This window comes from Patagioenas fasciata, chromosome 1 (genome assembly GCF_037038585.1).
Source record: "Patagioenas fasciata isolate bPatFas1 chromosome 1, bPatFas1.hap1, whole genome shotgun sequence".
Classification (NCBI taxonomy): domain Eukaryota; kingdom Metazoa; phylum Chordata; class Aves; order Columbiformes; family Columbidae; genus Patagioenas; species Patagioenas fasciata.
The window spans coordinates 177,628,436-177,647,400 of record NC_092520.1 but is presented as its reverse complement, the minus strand read 5'-3'; the positions used below and the strand labels follow the sequence as shown (position 1 = coordinate 177,647,400).

At 39.4% G+C, this 18,965-nt stretch overlaps 1 protein-coding gene across 2 annotated transcripts in view; it reads left to right on the top strand.

Moving 5' to 3' along the window:
• The first annotated feature begins 5,791 nt into the window (after nt 1–5,791).
• Nucleotides 5,792–18,965, top strand: part of NUP107 (nucleoporin 107) — a 31,060-nt gene continuing 17,886 nt past the window's right edge. For both annotated transcript variants that reach the window (XM_065859759.2, XM_065859751.2), the window contains exons 1-8: nt 5,792–5,902; nt 6,544–6,629; nt 8,364–8,453; nt 12,803–12,918; nt 14,822–14,957; nt 15,460–15,563; nt 17,510–17,637; nt 17,962–18,010. In XM_065859759.2, the coding sequence (XP_065715831.1) occupies nt 5,895–5,902; nt 6,544–6,629; nt 8,364–8,453; nt 12,803–12,918; nt 14,822–14,957; nt 15,460–15,563; nt 17,510–17,637; nt 17,962–18,010 (717 nt within the window). In that variant the 5' untranslated portion in view covers nt 5,792–5,894. The remainder of the gene's footprint in view (nt 5,903–6,543; nt 6,630–8,363; nt 8,454–12,802; nt 12,919–14,821; nt 14,958–15,459; nt 15,564–17,509; nt 17,638–17,961; nt 18,011–18,965) is intronic.

The window sequence follows — 18,965 nt, the reverse complement described above, 5'->3', positions numbered from 1 at the left end:
ACAGAATTATCAGAGCTTGTTCTATTCCATTCCTGCAAATTCAATCAGAGAAGGTTAGCTAATACCAGTAAGCTTGGAGATGGTTTATGTTGCCCAGAGTGAATTAAGGAGCCCAGCTGATCCTTCCTACTGGTAATTTCATCAGTCATCACCATGGTTTAATAGAGGGTAATACACTCTTTCACTGTGCAGAGTCAGAGTTAAGGCTGAAGTTCCTTTTCATTTATCATTAGAAAACAGAGCATGTGGTTGATGATCCCTGTAAGCATCTCGTTTGGCACTTTCTGCATCCCAATTGGTCCACAGAGAAGATGAGACTGGAGCACTGGATGCTCTAGTTCCTTTTTCACTAGATACCTTCATCCTTGATGAGCTAATCAGTATTTTTCATTCTGTTCAAGATCTGCTTATTTGGGTCTTATGTCCCAATTGTCCTTTTCTGTGTTGTTCTTAATGTGTTTCTTTTTCCAGGCAGCCGTACAGATGGCACTGGGTAGGAGGGAAAGAAAACTCTTTGATAATGACAGAGTGGGGGCCCTGGTCTGGTCTCCATGTCCAGCCAAGGAGTATTGCTGACAGGGAACATCAGGCTGTGTCCTGACAGCTCTGTACTGAAGCATTCTTGGTTGCTCTGTGGAATAGCAAATGCACAGTTTCTCAGCACTGGAGGTAGTCGGTTTAGTCAAGCCCCAGGAACATAAAATTTTTAGGAACTCCTGGTTTTAACATCTAAAGATTGTGCTAAAAAAGTGAAATACACTTTTGCACCCTTATAGTTGGAACTTAGGGCAGATTTGTAAAATCAACACATCACCCAGGTAATACCTAAAAAAGTCTTTTTCTCCTTGAAAACTTAGGCAGGCTTCAAGGGAGCAGTGTCCCGTCCCAGTTGTTAGAGGGAAGATGCATGACAAAATAATGCTGAGGAAGTGATGAACATGAAGCCTAAGGAAAAACACATGAAAGAATTTTCTTCATATCCAAGTAATTGCGGCATAAGGAGCTGTTCCCACTGAGGAAGTGAGCATCCAGTTCCCCACAGGAACTGAAACTATGTAAGCAGTCACCACTTCTAGAAAAGAATCCTGTCTGCTGAAATTTTTGAACAAACTTTTACATATCTTCATGATAAATGCTTTGTGTACCGGTGCTTAAAAGTTCACGCTTGAACTACTTGTACAGGAACAGAACACTTCTCATAAAGCTTCAGATGGAAACATGCATAATTGAAATTTTGAGAACTAATGCAGTAACTTTCCAAATTCAGTGTTAATACCCATGTATTACTGCTTGTAAAGTTAGCTTATGCTTACAGTGCACACAAGGGCTGTGACTGCTCTATTTCCACCCTAATCTGAAATTGGTATATGTCAGTATTTAAATGTCTGAGCTTTCTACGGAAAAAGTAATGTTTATGTCCTGAAATATAGAAGTAGTATTTAATGGAATTGCACTCTTCCTATTAGGATTCTTCTTTCCTTGCAGTATAAATTTTTCTTAGACCTTACTTTGTTACTAATGCCCTATTTCATTCTCAAGTTATTCCGTGAAATGAATGTCTACTTGCATAACTTACAAAAATATTTTGAGTTTTTGCAAGATGTTTTCAGATGCCCAAACAAATGCACTGTAAACTCAAAGTAGTATTGCTCTTCTGCATAAGAGAACGTAACTTCTGGAAAAGTATTGTAGAATTTGTTTCATAATATGTACTGATGCTGTGACGCTAGAAAGTGGAGGTGGGAGAAGAATCCTGCTGGAATTTGGATTAAACTGTGCATTTTTTCTCCTTTTCTGGTGTAACGAGAGTTACTGTTTCCTTGTGGGTGAATGCAGAAGATGAGGATTTTCTTCTTGTAAAATGCTAAACTACGGATGAATCAAACTTGATGGGTTTTTTTTCCAAAGTTTTCTAATCTTTGCCAGTTTGGGGAAAACTTAGATGGGGAGAAATTTTGCCATGATACTGTACTAATTCTAGATAGACTTCAGTTTAGACATATCAACAATAGAAAGTTATTTCTAGATGTGAATGGTCCAAAATAGTGGTTAATATACAGTTGTCTGCAACACTTACTTTTTGAATTGTAATACGAAGATATAGCCAAGCATTTGCATAGACAGAAAGCTTTTTGCCCAGTGTTAAACTGCTGTCCCAACAGCATTAGGTTGTACTTCAATTTATAGCTTTTATTTTTGCCCATGTATGGGGAGGAAAATAGAAACAAAGAAAAAGTTGCTCAAATACGTAACAAAATGCAGTTTTATCTAGTTCTTGCATTAGAGAAGCAGAGCACTTAAATTAGGTTCTTATTTCTGAGTCTCGAACACCTTATATTTTTCTTTGGAAGGTTTATGAACAGTTTAAAGATTCTTAAAACCCGGAATTTAACTTATCTGTCGTAGAAAGTAAAACTTTGGAATGATACTTAAATTTGTTACAAACTTGTTACATTTGTAGTACTATAAGCAGAGAACTATAGTTATGTAGAACTATAAGCAAAGCTGTTTTGTAGTCTTGATTTTGTTCCCCGTGTTGCAATATCAGAGGTTCAAACAACAGATAAATGTAGCTTTTCTTGTTTTTTTTCTTTTACTTTTTGAATACCCTCCAAAACCGTTTATTTTCAGAATTTTGAATCATCAAGAGGGTGGCTGCTTCCTGTTTTCAATGAGATATTCTTTAGGGAGAGATTAGTGAATGGGGAAAGGAATGTCTTCATAATTCCACTGTACTCATTTCAGCCTCGAGAAATATTACTCCTGCGGACCAACAAGCTCTACAGGTTCATTGTTTCAAAAAAGTTCACTGCCACCAGGATTTTATTTTTTTCTTTGAGGTTGTGGCTGGGCTGAGCTACTTCATTTGAAAGACACTGTAATTTCTAATTAATTAATGTAATTTCTTTTGGCTAACATAAACTTGCAGGGAGGGGGCATGTCTGCAATACTGGATACAGAGTTAAATTATAGTGGTGGTTATAGTCCCTTCTTTGATCAGCATACTTTGCTTTTTCATATTCTGTGGCATTTTTACCTTCTAAATCTAGCAGGGAGGAGTCAGTAACTTCACTCCTGCACGAAGTACAAAAATCTATTTGTGAAATACCAGCTCTCATAAATTGGGTTTACTGCTTGTGATGTCCTCAATGCAACAAAGACCCCTTGGCATTACGGTCATGATTTTCAGACACAAATAAAATTACAGTTACAAATTCATCTCTTTATTTTTCCTTTTTAATAAGAAGGGTTTAGCTGAGCTTCCTCAATAGGAGTATGCATGGGGATCAATTTGTTCAGGGTAGGAGCACCAGAAGATGTTAATTTGCGAGTCAACACAGGTGTTTTAATACTAAGCAAGCACAGAAACACTTCAGTGAAATTATTGAGCTTGGTTAAAAAAAAAAAAAAAAAAATCCTTACATTTAAACTTTATAAAGTGAAATATCACACTCTTCCAGGAATGTGTTTCAACAAAGAGAAGATGGGCTAAAACATGAGCTTTGTTCCTTCTCTTACAAAAAGGCAACGCATAGTTCAGGTTCCATTTTTTTTTTTTTTTTTGGTACTGAATGCAGTTGTGCTGCTGTCACACTTTACCCAGGAACTTGGCCATCCTCTTGCTTTCAATAGTTCTGAATTAAGACTAGAATTTTGTATACGCAGGTGTCGTGTTTGCAGCTTCACAATGCATATGGGGAATTCATTTAATTTGTGAGCTGTCTATATTTAAACATATTTTGTAAGGGTAATTTGAGTTAATCTGCTTAATTTTAATCTAGTATATCCTGAACGTTAACCTAGCACATCCTGTAAACCCTGAGGTAGTAAGCAGCAGAAGAATCCTGGGCATCGGCGATAAACCTGCATGTTTGTGTTAGTTGTGCTACCAGCTGGGTTGTCTTTGCTTGTCCTGCCTCTAAGTACAGAGCGTTACCACCACTTGTGAGATTCTGACAAAATCGCTGTGGTTTAGGTCGGTGCTGATGCAAACATGTGAAACTTAAGATGAGTTTTTAATTTAAATTCAGAGTCCCTTATGTCATGGTAAAGAAAAATTGCATTCCCTCTTGTTTCTTGGAAATGCAAGATGCTTGCATGAGACTTCCAGTTCTGTTTTTCTCTTTTTTCCCTCCTCTTTCCCTCCTGTTGGATAAACATGAAGTAGGATGCCAGTCAAAAAATACTGCCAGAAAACACCGTTTCCCTCTCTTGCACCATTACTGGAGCCAGCTTGAAGCCTCTAAGGTGCTCTCCCAGCCTGCGTTTAAGTGGTTAATACAAGAAGTTCTCTCACGAGGCTCAAATATTTTTTATTTTACAGTTTGTTTGTTTGAGTTTTTAATTAGAAAAAAAAAATACAAAACACAAAGAAAAACACAACACATACACAAAAAACTTCAAACCACAAACAAAAACCACAAAGCCCCCAATCAACATACAAACAAAAAAACCCAAACCAGTATGTTATGCTTTTAATTTCTCCTCAGCTTTATTTCTTTTGCTTTCTTTTCATGTCATTGCTTTGAATAAATGCAAAGGAAGCATTTTCTCTGTCATTGCATCTCTCATTTGTTAACACTTCTCTGCCATGAGAAAAGGCCACCCTGAGAACTTGAGCTGTTGGCAAAGAATTGAACCAGATACTAATTTGTGCATTACTCTGTTTGAATTTCCCACTGCACTACAGGGACAATAACGCTACACTGTTTTGTAAGGATGTGTTGACAGGTAGAGTCTATTAAATACGTAGTACTGAATTAGAATAGTCCTTTCAACCTTCTTTTAGTTTTCTGCTATAATGAAGGTTGTTGCCTTCATTGGTGTGTTCATTATGTCCTTCTATCAGGTAGACTAACTTAATTTTTTTATTTTTTATTTTAATCCAAAACTAGATTTCCTGGGTGACTAATCTACTCTCTAAGGGTCTTGCACACCCAGCCTTCATCAGGCTCCTCAGCTTTCTTCTTCTGGTGAAGCCACCTGAGGTCAGGCTCTCCAGCAGCTTCACTGGGACACCCAGCCTGGGTGCCATGGCATTTCATGGGCATCTTAAGCAGCCTATAGGACTTTGTATTATTGTCTTAGCTTTTTTTGCTTTTATTTTTTTTTTCCAGATGCATCCTTCTGTATGACAAATTTAAATGCTTAATACACACAAAGTACCTCCTGTAGCCCCAAATACACCTGAGTACTCGCAAGTTTTTCGGAACTTGTCAGTCCGCTGAAAATGCAGTTTGGGCCGTTTTCATTGCACAGGGTGCAAGTAAATGAACTGGAAGTAGCACCCACTCACTTCCACTGCTGCAGCAGTAATGGTATTTTCCTGTGGTTGAAAAAGCAAAGGATCCATTTGGGGGAGGAATGGGAGCAGCAGTTTGGGAACTTTGTTACTTTGTCCAGCCAGAGAAGGGCCGAGTGGCCCCACATGGCGGTTACAACTTCACCTCTTGGCGCCAGGATCTGCGTTACACTGGGAGGAACGGGAAGAGAAACAGGAACGAGTCTGTGAAGCAGAGAGAACAGCCTCGTTTCGACAAAGCCAAGGGCCCGGGAACTGACAAAGCAGAGCGACATTTTCCCGGACAGCGAAGGCAGCTCTGCCTGCCACCCCCTCACCTCCCCCGCGGGCCGGCTCTGCCTTCCCGGCTGCCTGACACGGCTCCCCGGCCGCCGTTCCCCAGGCCCGGGCTACCGGCCGTGCCCACTCACAGCTGCCCGCCCCTGCGCATCCCCGGCTGCGGGAGCGCGGCGCCCGCAGCGGCGCAGGCGCAGTGCGGGGCCTCGCCCGGCGCGGGCGGAAGCTGGCCCGTCTCCTTCCGGGCCGGCGCAAGCGGAGGCGGGAAGGCTGGAGCCCGGAAGGCTGAAGCCCGGAGCCCGGGTCGGAGGCAGCCATGGAGCGGTGAGAGGGTGGGGGATCGGCCGGCGGGGCGCCCCGGGTCCCCGCGGGTGTGGTGTGCGCTGAGCTGACCCGACCCGACCCGGCGCAGCCCTGGTGCTGCGCTCGCACTGCGGGCTGGAAACCGCAGCGATGCCTGAGGAGTTTCTGAGGGGTATCGCGGGCTTTTCTGTCACCGGGAGCTTTAACTCTGCTTGATCTCTTCTGGAATACACCTGTAGATTAAACTGACGTTGTTAATTACGCAGGACTCATTGAGCCGGGCCTCTGCAGGGTGCTCTGCAGACGGACCTGCTGGGGCAGGCACAGCTGCGGCCTTCACAGGCCACCTGTGGCTCGTCCTTTGCCTTTTAGTGATCGGTAACTGTATTTTCCTTTTATGCGAGACAGGTGAAGTTTCTCAGTCTGTGGTTATTTTGTGTATCTGAAGAAAAAGAAAATCGTGAAACCATGGCATTCTTTCAGTTGAATTTTTCAGTTCACAATTGAATTTCGTACTGTTGCATCTCTTACTAGCTTTTCTTTTTTTTTTTTTTTTTTAATAAGTTTCCCAGTTGTGGAGTTACTTGAAGCAACAAAAAAAAACCTTTTATGTTCTCCTTGGATTCACTTGCTTACATTGTTTCTATGTTGCTGTTCTCTAGAAATGTTTTTGAAGACATGTCACCCCCCCATGATGCAGAGATGGCCAGACCTGGATGGAAGCAAAGCTCTCAGAAAAGAGTTTCTAGTATCCTTTTTCTGTAAAGGTTTTTTTATTTTCTCTTTAATCATTGCTTGGTGTGCTCATGAGGTGTGTGTGTAGTTTTACCAATGCTTTGATTTTGAGCATGTTGAGAATGGTTTTCAGATATACAGTAAGTTACTCTTTGTTTTATACCTGTTTAAAGTGAGGAATGTGTGAATACAATGTGAAATTCTTATCTGATTTGTGAGGTATTCTGCAGTCAAAATTCTCCTATTGAACTGTCATATTTTCCCCTTCTGTAGCCTGTATTCTGTGTGCTATTTTCATGCATTAAGAAGGAGAAAAGCTCAAAAACAAAGTTGTGATTGCAATATCTAAAAATTAGTAGAGAGGGCTATTAATGAATGACTGAAAATATGACTAGGAAATCTGGATGAGTTTAATTTAGAAAAATACTCTGTGTTCAGCAGCATTGTACATTACTTGGCCTTTACAGCAGAACTTAGGAGTGAGCCAAAAGATGCAATTCTTTGCCTTTTCACAGAATAGTATTTCCTCTAAATGGAGTTTTCTCCCCCGATCCTTTTCCCCCCATTGTTGTCTCAAAACATGTCAAAGCTGTTCTAGTGATGGTTCAGAACAGGTTATTCATTGGACTTCAGGGGAAGTAAGAGATTGTTGAAATGCTTTTTTGATCAGTTCTTGAGTACAATTAGATTGATTATTTTGATTGTGGGCTAAATATATTTGCAGGGATGTTGCATTGCCTACGTCCTAAACTTGTGCCGTCACATTTGTGTAGTGTGGGGTTTTTGACAGTTTTTATGGTCTTATGAACTCAGGTTGACATCAGCTCAGAGAACTGTATCAGCCATAGCTAACTCCATCTCTGAGTTTTTGCAAAATAGAAGTTTTATTCACTCCATTTTATGGTTTTATGCTCTTTTGCATGTATTATGTTATCCAGAGTATTGTGATTGTTCAGTGTGTCTTAACTTTCCGTCCACAGTAATAGCAAGAGGAGTGCACAGACATATATTCGTATTTCTACAGATTTTTTTCTCACCACTTAGTTACAATAAGAAAAGAATAGTGTGTAATTTGACAGCTAATACAATGGTATTTTCTGGTTATGATAGCAAAGGAATCCAGTACATTTGCTTGTCCTGTTGCTTTTTGCAAGCAGAATAAGACTAGGGAGATATTTGCCCTGATTATATTGCCCCTAAGAGTCGTGATCTTGGACACTGACATAACATAGGATACTGACATAAAGTAGGATATCGAAACTTTTACACCACTGCTTCTTAGTAAACCATACCTAGAGCACTGACCCTAGTAGCTGCCAGGAAGAAGCAAAGCAGAGAAACAGAGGCTTTTGTTAAAGCCATCAGCATCCTGGAACTGAGAGAGGATTCAGCCTCAGATTTTCTTTTTATGGTTTATGTAGTGTAAGGAAGCTCCTCGTGGGCAGAAGTATTCTCTTTGATCTGAGCAGTTATGAGCAATGAGGAGTCCCAGACCTGTTGTGCTCATATTTCTGAACTTTGCAGCATCCCTTTTAGCCCTCTAGCTTTTAAGCTTTTGGTGAAACGTTTTGTGACGTAATTCAGATTTATGAATGGGACTTTCTGCTTTAGTCTGAAAGACAAGATGTGTAATCTTCATAATATTTGAGCTACAGCAAATTGTTTTCCCTTTCCAAGTATTCACAATCATTTTGCATAGACCCGAAAGCATGTTTAGGAGACTGTTTCTTAACTTGTTATTAATCAGTTCTTACATCTCTGGATGACACTATTGGAAACATAACGCCCAGAGGACAGTTGATTTCCCGAACTCCTAATTCATTACTTCGCCAGCCAGGTAAGACTATTTTCTGTAGTATTTAGTTAAAGGAATATTATGCTCGGACTTCATAATTTATAACAATTCATAAGGAGAAAGACATGGATGCACTTTAGTGGGTCCAATAAAGGGCAAGAAAGTTGATGAGGGGATTGGAGCATTTGACATATGAGGGAAGACTGAGAAGAGCTGGGATTGTGTTTAGTCTGGGAAAGAGAAGGCTTGAGGGGATCTTGTCAATGTATATATAAATACCTGATGAGAGAGAGTGAAAATATGGCCAGGCTCTTCTTGGTGGTGCCCAGTGAAAAGACACAGGCAGAACAGGATATACATGGAATTCTGTTTAAACATAATAAAAAACTTATTTTACTGTAAGGGTGGTTGAATACTAGATCTGATTGCCCGCATGGTCTGTGGAGTCTTTGTCCTTGGAGATAACCAAAGCTGACTGGATGAGGTCCCGAGCAACCTTTTCTAGTTGGCACTAGTTTGGGCAGGGTGGGTTGGAACAGGTGATCGTCCAGAGATTCCTTCCAACCTCAATTACTTGGTGATTCTGTGATTCTGAAGTTAAATACATTTATAAATATGAAAAAAAATCTAGTAGCAGTCAATATATATGTTCTTATGTTATATATGTATGCTGTTGCTGAATGTCAATGGATTTTTGCCTTTCAGTTTTTTAGAGGGTGCTAGAGCTTCATTTTCTTTGTTTGGCACAAGAGTATGTCCAATATCATTTCAGTTTCTCTGATGTACCATGTTGAAACTGATTCTTGCCTTACTAGTCAGCAGTCTAGGTTGTTGTTTCCTTCTTTTCTGCAGCCTTCCTTGGGTTTTGCAGGAGGTTTTAATTCTTCAAGATTGTCTGTTGTATAGTGTCTGTCATGTAAAGTCTCTTCAGGTATTTTTTCCATCCTTTTTCTTTGTGGCAGGTTAAATCTGATGCTGACCTTTCTACCAGGTGTATTTATTATTTGCCTCAGTAAATTATTTCCCTCTCTGCTAGCAGGAGAAATTAGACAGTACATCTCGCAGAAGGGCTGTGGAACCACACATGGTGGCTAGGGGCAGGCTGCCCTGAAACATTCCAATCTCAGCCCCTGTATTTTCCATCATCTGACCTGTACTAGGGGTGTGTTGGGGGTTATTCCCAAACTGGCACTGGTGCAAAGATACCATGTTCCAGAGAGGGTTCCTGGCAAGTTCTGTGTAGCCTCTGGTTCATCTCATTTAGGGTAATATCTAGTGGCTTCTCTTTTTGCAGCCAGCAGCAAAGATAAATGCTGATAGCATCAGCCTTCTTCTCCAGCATGAGCTACTCGTGTGTCAGCACTGACAGCTCTCACAATGAACCAGCAAGTTGTTCTTAGTGTTGACTTGACACTAAACATACTGTGAAAAGGTCTGTAATCCTCTTAGAGCCACCGTCACTAGTTGTGGCTGAAGTGAGGAAACGTCCATTCCTCACATTTCCATGTCATCACCAGGGTTTACCCCCCTTTCCTCTGTCAGTCTCTTCTTGTAGTCTCTATTTTGTTGTCGTTCAGACAGTTATATAAGGGATTCCTGTTTTTCATTGTCATTTAGTCAGTGTGCTTTCCAGCAAGCTCCAAGAGGATAGTTGTACCTTCTGCTGCTCCACATCCTCCTTTCAGGACCGCTTGTAGATGGGTGATGTGTTAGTTTTTTTTAAGAGAGAAGCGTTGTGTGTCATACTGTGATGGTCAGAGAGCACTTCAAAATCAAGTAGCTTTTTTCTCACTTTTATCTTCAAATTGGAACATGTTCATACTATCTTGACCATTATCTCTCATCAGTGAAGATCTTTATTTCCATTAGAATGTTGATCCAGCAGCTTGCCATGATTTTGTCACTGTGAAGTTTCTATCCATTTTCAGAAGGTTCAGCAGTACAAAATTCCAGTAAGAGGTAGCATACAGTTTGCTTGTACAGCAGCTGCCCCCGAAAATACAGAGTCAGTTGAAAGTAGAGGTCACAGATGCAAAATACTCTGATCAAGAAGGTTTAATGTTGAGCAGTTCTGTTCATTTGCATGACTTGGTCATCATAGAGATGTTACATCAGGAGATGTTACTAGACAGCATATATTCTGTAAACCTACCATCTGTTTTTTGACAGACTTCATTTCTTAATAATTATTCTCTCTGCAAGCTTCCCTAAACACAGCTGACAATTATCCACATGTGTGGCTATGATTTGTGATACACTTCATTCAAGCAGCATTAGGAGTGGGCAGGCACTCCTTTCAAAAGGTTTACTGTTTGACGTGCCTGCATGTCCAAAGACTGTTGCGCTTCTTCCTTACAACCCTGCATTTCTCCTTGGCTTCCTGGCTTGCTTCTGTTTTACCTCTGCCGCTGTTTTGTACAGATTTTCTGAGTCATAAGTGTCATCTGCTACATAGGCTAGAGCTGCTCCTCTTTCGAACTGTCTGAATATTATGCAACAAACAATGCATTGGTGTTTTCACTTCTGTTTCTGTTCCTCTTGTACAGTCCTATTCCTACAGTGGAACATTTGAAGTGTTCAGATGAACTGCATCCATTATCTCCCTTCTTGAGAATGAGGTTTTTTGCTCCTAACTGTGGATTTGGGGATATTAGAAACTGTATTTGAGGATTATAGAACGTAGTGATTTTCTGCCATCCCACAAATTCCTAATCCTGGAGTGTGTTGTGTCATATATGTGGGGGGGGTTATAGCAGTTACTTTCTGGTGCCAGGGAGAGGGGAAGGATGACCTATTAACATTTAAATGCTTTGATCTACAACTTCAGAGTCAGACTGTTAATGTTAGTAGCCATAATTCTGTCTCTACAGATTGGAAATTGATTTATCTCTTTGATCTTCCATATGCCTGACTTTCACATCTCAAGAGTTTAGGGAAAATTTGTGGTGATTCAAGATATGTGCTAATACAAGGACAGAAACCTTTAGTTCTTCAGCTTTCTCCATCTGTGTAAAAGTTATGCATGGAAAACCAAATCTACCTATTGATATGAAGCCTTCCACTTTTTATGTGCCTGTTTGCAATGATCTTGCCCCTTTCTAATTTGAAGGTGTCAGAGATCTGATGAGATACACTACTGGTGATTTTCAGGACCGGGGGAATTCCAAGAGAGTTCTGTTTACCTCAGTCACTGAAAAAAAAGTACCATAGGCATTTGATCTTCTTCCGACCTGGATAGTGTCTGGCATCCTGGACATGCTCTGTAGTTTGTGGTCGTATATGCTATTGTAGGTAGAAATCTTTGCCTCTGATTCTAGCAGTCCTCAAGTCCAATAGGAAAAATAAATTATCTCAATGCTGACTGAAGCTGTCTTGTTATCAAGAGCTGCTGCTGAGGGTTATACAACCCCTTCACTCTCCAAATTTGTAAACAAAACCTTGGGACTATGTGTCATTCCCTCTTTACCACTGTTGACAAAGCTCCTGGTTTGGCTGTCACAGTCTTGATGCAACCAATGTTTTTAGATGGCTTCACAAGCTGTTTATTTTTGATAAGGGGACCAAAGCAGCCACTGTCTTGATGCAAATTCTGCAGTGTTTGGGCTGTCTGAAGGTCTGTTGTGGTGGGGCTCCCTGTTGTCATAAGATATGGCATTTATTGTCTTGCAAAGCAATGTCACTGTTTTTAACATGAGTCAAATATTCCTGGGAACGCTAGCCACCAATGTGCAGGAGTATCCGGAGCAGATGTAGTGTCTGGTAGAGCAGACTTGTGGTTGCCTTTTACTTCAAGGGTTTGGAGACCAATTTCCAAAAAAGAGCAAATGAAGATGTATTGCTGTTTGTGGTCATGGTGTGTGTTTACCAGTGAACTCTAGTGAAGGTGTGTCACGTATTTGGTGCACATACACACTCAGCTTCAGCCTGGTTTCATACTTCTATCAGGAATGCTGCTGGTCTTGAGGAGGAATTGAAATGACGATAGGCTTTGTCTTTATATTTATACATGCTCTGCTTGAGAGACTAGGGCTTGAGTATGCTCCAGACTTGGTCAGTAGGGTGTTTATATAACTTGAGCGTAATCAGATGTGAAGATTATGAAGTTCCATTATTGGTAATTACCCTCCTTATTTCTAAGTGTTGTTTGGCCTAAGACTTGTTTTTCTTTTATAATTGGCATTTGTGGGTTTGGTACAAGCCTTTTGATGAAAGGAAAATGAAGATGGACAGGAGCAAGTTACTTCTCTATCAGGTTGTTTTGTCCATTTCTTCTATGACTGAGCAGGATTTCATGAATACTTCAATATCTGTTGTAAGAGTTCCTTTGGAGCTCCTTGATAAAGCATAGTGGCTTTACTTTTTCTTTTCAGAAAAGGCGCTCTCTCTTTCAGGTACTACACTAACTCGAAGCTCCATGAAGTCATCAGATATGTCTGCCATCCTGGGAACAGGAGGGAAATTGCCTCTGCTTCTACCATCTCCTGGACTTTATGGCAATCTGTCAATGGTAAGGTGGTTAGAGCACCTTTTTTTCCTGTTGTTCCTGTGAAACTGATAAGAAACTACAAGTTTACAGTGTTTTAGTGTTGTTTGCACTAAGGACAAACTGTGGATGGTACAAGCTTGCTAGTACTGCTATTGGTGCTTGCTACTAGTATTACTTATTACTGTGGTGAGATGTGGCAGTGAGGAATAATAAAGGCATTTAAGAACTTGTTAAATACAACATATGTGTTAAGCTAGTCCTTATAACGTCAGCTTGTGACTACAAAATTCTTGACTTTCCTTGTTTACAAATTCTTCAAAGACAATTGTTTGATGTCAGCAAGTTAAATCTTCAGAATTTTTCTTATTTTAGCACTCTCCAGTGTTAGGCTTCACTTGGTTGTTAAAATTTGGACTTCAAAGAACAAAATCTTCTGATGACTATTCAGATGACATCTTCTGCTATGATGTCTTTAGAAAAACACTGATGAGCGAAGTTATCAGTAGGGATGTCTGAAATATTTTGTCGCCATTTATTTTTAAGTTAACTCAAAACAAGTTAAGATGTCTTTCTGTGTGTGCATTTTAATTCCTTCTCCCTTCTGGTTGTTTCTTTAAATTAATCAGGTTCTGGGGCCTAGCTGATCAACATGTATACAGCTCTTGGCAGTGGCATTTTTCCATTCCTTCAGAGCCTCTTGCCATTCTGTAACGGGTGTTTTGTGAGTGGAGTACCTTTTAGGTTAGCATTTAGTGCTGACTTGAATCCAGTTTAGATTAGGAGAGGGAAACTTGAGACTAGATAAAGACTTTCACAGGAGGGTGATGGAAAAAGGACTTAAAATTGTGTCTCGTGGAAATATACTTGCTGGTAGATAAGAACACTCATCAGCCCTTCTCGTATTTTCCTCAGAGACCTGACATGATTTTACTGGAACCGAGTTTCTCATTATTTTTACTCTACCATCGGAATGCTGTAGCATTCTGTTACAGTTGGATAGAGGGTAATAATGGCAGAGAGGAACACTGTGAGTAGAAACAGGGGTGTGAAAGGAAGACTAACAGGCATATGTTCGCAGTTTTTGGATGTGCTTAAGAAACCTCTGCAGCATTGTCATTGGGTTCCCTGTTCATACTTGTTTGAATGGGACCATTTTAAGAGTCTGGAAAAAGAATCAACCAGTAGTACGTCTCTGTGTAATATTAATTACTGCTGAGAAAGGAATTGCTGTCATGGAAACAGCTATAGGAGACTGTTCTGGCAGTGCAATATATGTACAGTCTATCTTCTGTTTTGGCCATTTTGCTGCTCTGATGTCTAATATCAGATACCTCCCCTGAAATAGCCCCAGAAAGATACAGGTATGTCTTTATTTCCCCCTTTAATCTTCTGATACTTGCTGTTATTTTAAAAATATATTGTTTCATTCGATCAAATGGTTTGGGGCAATGCACAAAAAAGGTTGAAAGGCTGGTAAATGTTTCTGATCCAAATTTTAACTATTTTGTTTAACTTTTGACAGCTGCTTTACAACCTAGTCAATGTTATTCTGTCTCTTTTTACTTTGAATGGCAGAATACCTAGTCAACATTATGCTTTATGCTAAATAGAGATGAAAGTTTAGAGTAATTATTTGTTTTAATATGAAAAATGATAGTGTTCTGAAGTAGGTCATCTTATTAGATTAGCTTCCACTTTAGTCGTTTCCTGAAAAAAACATTCAGAATTTATTTTTTCCAGGTTATATCTTTTCAGAGCCATTTCTTAAATGCATAGTTGCACCTTACCTAATGGCAGTTATTTCACCATAAATTTTTAGAATTGCTCTGTTTATAGGATTCATAGAGAATGAAAATCTTGGAGCTAGGCTTATAATAGTCTGAGATTGCTATTTATTTTCCTTATGTCGTTATTATGATTTTAGTTGGATGAAAGTAGCTGGACAATGGCATTGTCGCCTCAGCAGACAGGAATGTTTGCAAATCTAGACATGTCCAATATGACAGAAGATGTCACAATGAGTGCTGTACTGTTGCGTGAGGATGATCCTGGGGAAGCTGGTGAGACAATATGAAGTTTTCATAATAATTGACTGTATCTTGTATTTGTGGGATATCCATATATGGTTGCTTTGGGGTTTTTTTTCTGTGTTAAAAAGTTCAGAAAGTTAATCTCTTCCAGTTTTTGGTGTTTTGAGAGTTTGTGTCTTCTGTGGAACCTGATGGCACAAATAGGATGCTTTGGTGATGTAGGACACAAACTAGATTAATTTTGTGGAGATACACAAATGAGTTTGTTGTTAAAACTTTCTCAGATGACAGGTTTACAGCAAAAGTTAGAATTATTTGACTTACCTCATAGCTTTTGTGTATCTTACTGTCTTAGCTGATAAGTTCTTCTGACTTACGGGATATAAATAGTTCGTATCATCATTGTCCTCATTTAGATTTATGAAAGACAAGATGCCTTCTTATCAGAAGGGCTTTTTTTGTAGCATATTGGGGCTTTTTTTACCAAGTTGTGTCTGACTAATGTGTCTGTTTGTTCTTTAATCTGTTCTAGCTACTATGAGCATGTACTCAGATTTTCTGCATTCCTTCCTGAAACATACGTCAACTACCATTTTCGATCTTGTGGATGAGTATGAAAGTATTTGTAGCAGCCAGGTAAGTAGTTTGCTTGTTTTTTTAATTTATTTTAGAATAGAATCATAGAATCATTTTAGTTGGAAGAGACCCTCAGAATTGAGTCCAACCATAACCTAACCTAACTCTAGCACTAAACCGTGTCCCTAAGAATGTTGTCTAAGTGTCTTTTAAACACCCCCAGGGATGGTGGCTCCACCACTTCCCCGGGCAGCCTGTTCCAATGTCTGACAACCCTTTCCGTGAAGAATTTTTTCCTAATATCCGATCTCAACCTCCCCTGGCACAACTTGAGACCATTTCCTCTTGTCCTATCACTTGCTACTTGAGAGAAGAGACAACCCCCTCCATGCTACAACCTCCTTTCAGGTAGTTGTAGACAGTAATAAGGTCTCCCCTCAGCCTCCTTTTCTCCAGGCTAAACAGCACCAGTTCCCTCAGCTGCTCCTCATGAGACTTTGTTGCCCCAGGCCCTTCACCAGCTTCATCACCCTCCTCTGCACTCTCTCTAGTATTTCAATGTCCCTCTTATGATGAGGAACCCAAAACTGAACACAGGATTCAAGGTGCAGCCTCACCAGCGCTGAGTACAGTGGGACAATCACTTCTGTAGTTCTGCTGGCCACACCATTATTGATACAAGCCAGGATGTTGTTGGCCTAAACTGTTTTACAGTCTCTTCCCTAAGTACTATAGCTATTTTTCTTTAAGCTGAGAAGTCACAATGCTTAACATAGATAATTTAAATCTTCCAGCTGATTGCAGTCTTAAGAGTCACTGAACACTGGCATTGAATAGCATCTCTCTTCTCATACACTACTTTGGCACAAGAATAGCCATTGTGTAGCTTGCTGAATGCTAAAAATGTCAGCTGGATGCCATTCCACTGCAAGTGTCAAGAGGCAATAAACATGAGCAGATGTATAGATTTTTTGTTAATGATAATAAATTGGATTTAAAAGCACTTATTTCTCTTGGGTATAAGTAAATAAAATCATTATATTATGATGTTTTAGGAGCTTTCAGCTACATTACTAACAAGCTGGCAGTAGAGGACTCAATGTTATATCTAAGGTGTCTCTTCTTTTAGACAGTTGTTATTTGATTGGCAATTTGAAAGGAAGAGATTGTGATTCTTCTGTCAATATGTGTTGATCACAACAGAGGGGGGTGGGCAGATTATTTTTTAAGAGACTTCATACCTGTGTCTGTTAACAAAATACATTTTTGGTAGAGGGTTGCTAGCCCTGTTTTGTGCAGATTTGTTGTTGGGGCTGAGTTGGACAATGCCGAAATCTTTAATGAGGTGTGTCCCACAATTATGTGCCCAAGTGGGAAGCAGACGAGTGGTCTGTCTTGATTTGGTGAGAGACTGACTTTTCCATTTCAGCTCTGAAGTTCCACCATCTCACAGAACGATCAAGTTCACATTTAGTTTCCTTCTCAGAATCACAGGATGTTAGAGATTGGAAGGGACCTCAAAAGATTATGTAGTCCAGTCCCCCTGCCACAGCAGGAACACCTAAATGAGGTTACACAGGAGGGCATCCAGGCGGGTTTTGAATGTCTCCAGAGAAGGAGATATTAATGTACGTGGAAGAAAGTTGGGTATTTTAGTGTTTTGGTTTATGTTTGTTTTGTTTGTTTTCCAGTGGTTGCCTTCGCTTCCTCACAGTCTTTTGGTGCCTTTTAATTGATCAACATAAGTTATTTTTATCCTGGATTTGTACAGTACCTTGCAAAACAAAGCTGTTCTCTTGGTTTATGGCCTCTAGGCTGTGTTAGTATTATTATTATTAGTAAGTTAGGGGAATTTATGGTGTGGAGTATCATCTACATATTTTGAAGAGATGGTAATCAAACTTGTTGTTGAAAGCGTTCAGGATAATGAAAAGATTGCTGTAATGGCTTAGGAAAAAGCTACAATGATGGGGAATACTAACTGTGTATCCATTTATTTACCTCAGGTGAATATACTAGGGAAAATAGTTTATCGGGCAACACCTGGACAACAAAAGTTTTCAAAAACTGCCAGTGTCTTGTGGCTTCTCAAACAGGAGATGGTAACTTGGAGACTGTTGTCCTCGCTTTATAGGTAATTCATCTGAAAAGCACGTTATGTTGTTGCACTGAGCTTACTTTCTTGGATGTATTTTTTATGAGTATCTAAATATGTAGTAAAGCGATTAAGTACCGTTTAACAATCTGCCTATGAAACTAGGTGCTGATACATATGCCTTATCTATTTACGGAAATGGAAGTTGTAAACATGCATATTCTTTTTACCTTTGCAACTTCTAGTATTTTTTTAAAAGAACATTTTTCTAAAGGTATATTTAAATGCTTTCACTTATTATGCATTCTGCTGAATTTTCTCAGCTTTATTTTAATCATTAACCTTTTGCACTTTTATTTCTAGAGACAGAATACAGTCTGCACTGGAAGATGAAACTGCATTTGATATCACAGTAAGCTTAGACTCTTGGGTTTTGGGTTTTTTAAGCAATATGATAAGCTAACTGCTTGTATTTTATTTTTACGGTGCCAATATTGCAGCCACTCAAAATTAAAAGATGAAAAAATGTAAAAATAAAAAAAAGAGATTGATTTTCTTTTTATCATGACAAATATATTATTTCATGTATTGTGAAAACTAAATTTAAATATTCAGTTGTGAAGAGAAAATGTTAGTGTAAAAATATTATAAACTATAGTTTGTTTTATTTCCTGAATTATTCCACATACACTTGGAAGATTCACTAGACATAACTAACTTATTTAGTTTAAAAAGTTGCATCAGTAGTGGTAATGTTCCCATAGGTCAGAGGCAGTTTTGCTTTGCCTAACAGAAGAACATGTGGTCTTAAGCTGTCTAGCCTTCACGATCCTGATTCCAATTTATCTCAAGAGAAATCCAATTTTTTTAGCATTCTTGTTTCAGCTGTAGTTGTCTATGTCAATACAGTAATTCTGGCCTTTGCTGCCAGAATATGCTTATGAAGACAAAAGTGACTCTGCCTTTGCAAAATTTATTATCACAGTTGCTCTTTTCTCAATCATAAAATAGCTTCCTCTAGGATTCCTACTGCGAAGTTGTCACTGTTAAATTAAATACTGTTGTGACAAAAACCAATCTCCTTTTACCTGTGTTTCTTAGGAAAATGCATCTTCTGTTCTCTTTGTTGCAAGTCTAATGAAACTAAATTAATGCAGGAGAGCAGATAGAAAGATCAGGGTTCTGGGGTTGGGTTTTTTGGGTTTTGAGTTCTTTTTTATTTGTTCATGTTAAGTGTGCATATGGTCTTGGAAAATGTAATATTTTTCTGTGTACAGTAATAAATCAGACTTAGGATAATATGAGTGAAGCCAGTGGAATCAGTGGTTCTACTATGTAGAATCTTTGTGTTCATATGCTTGGGAATT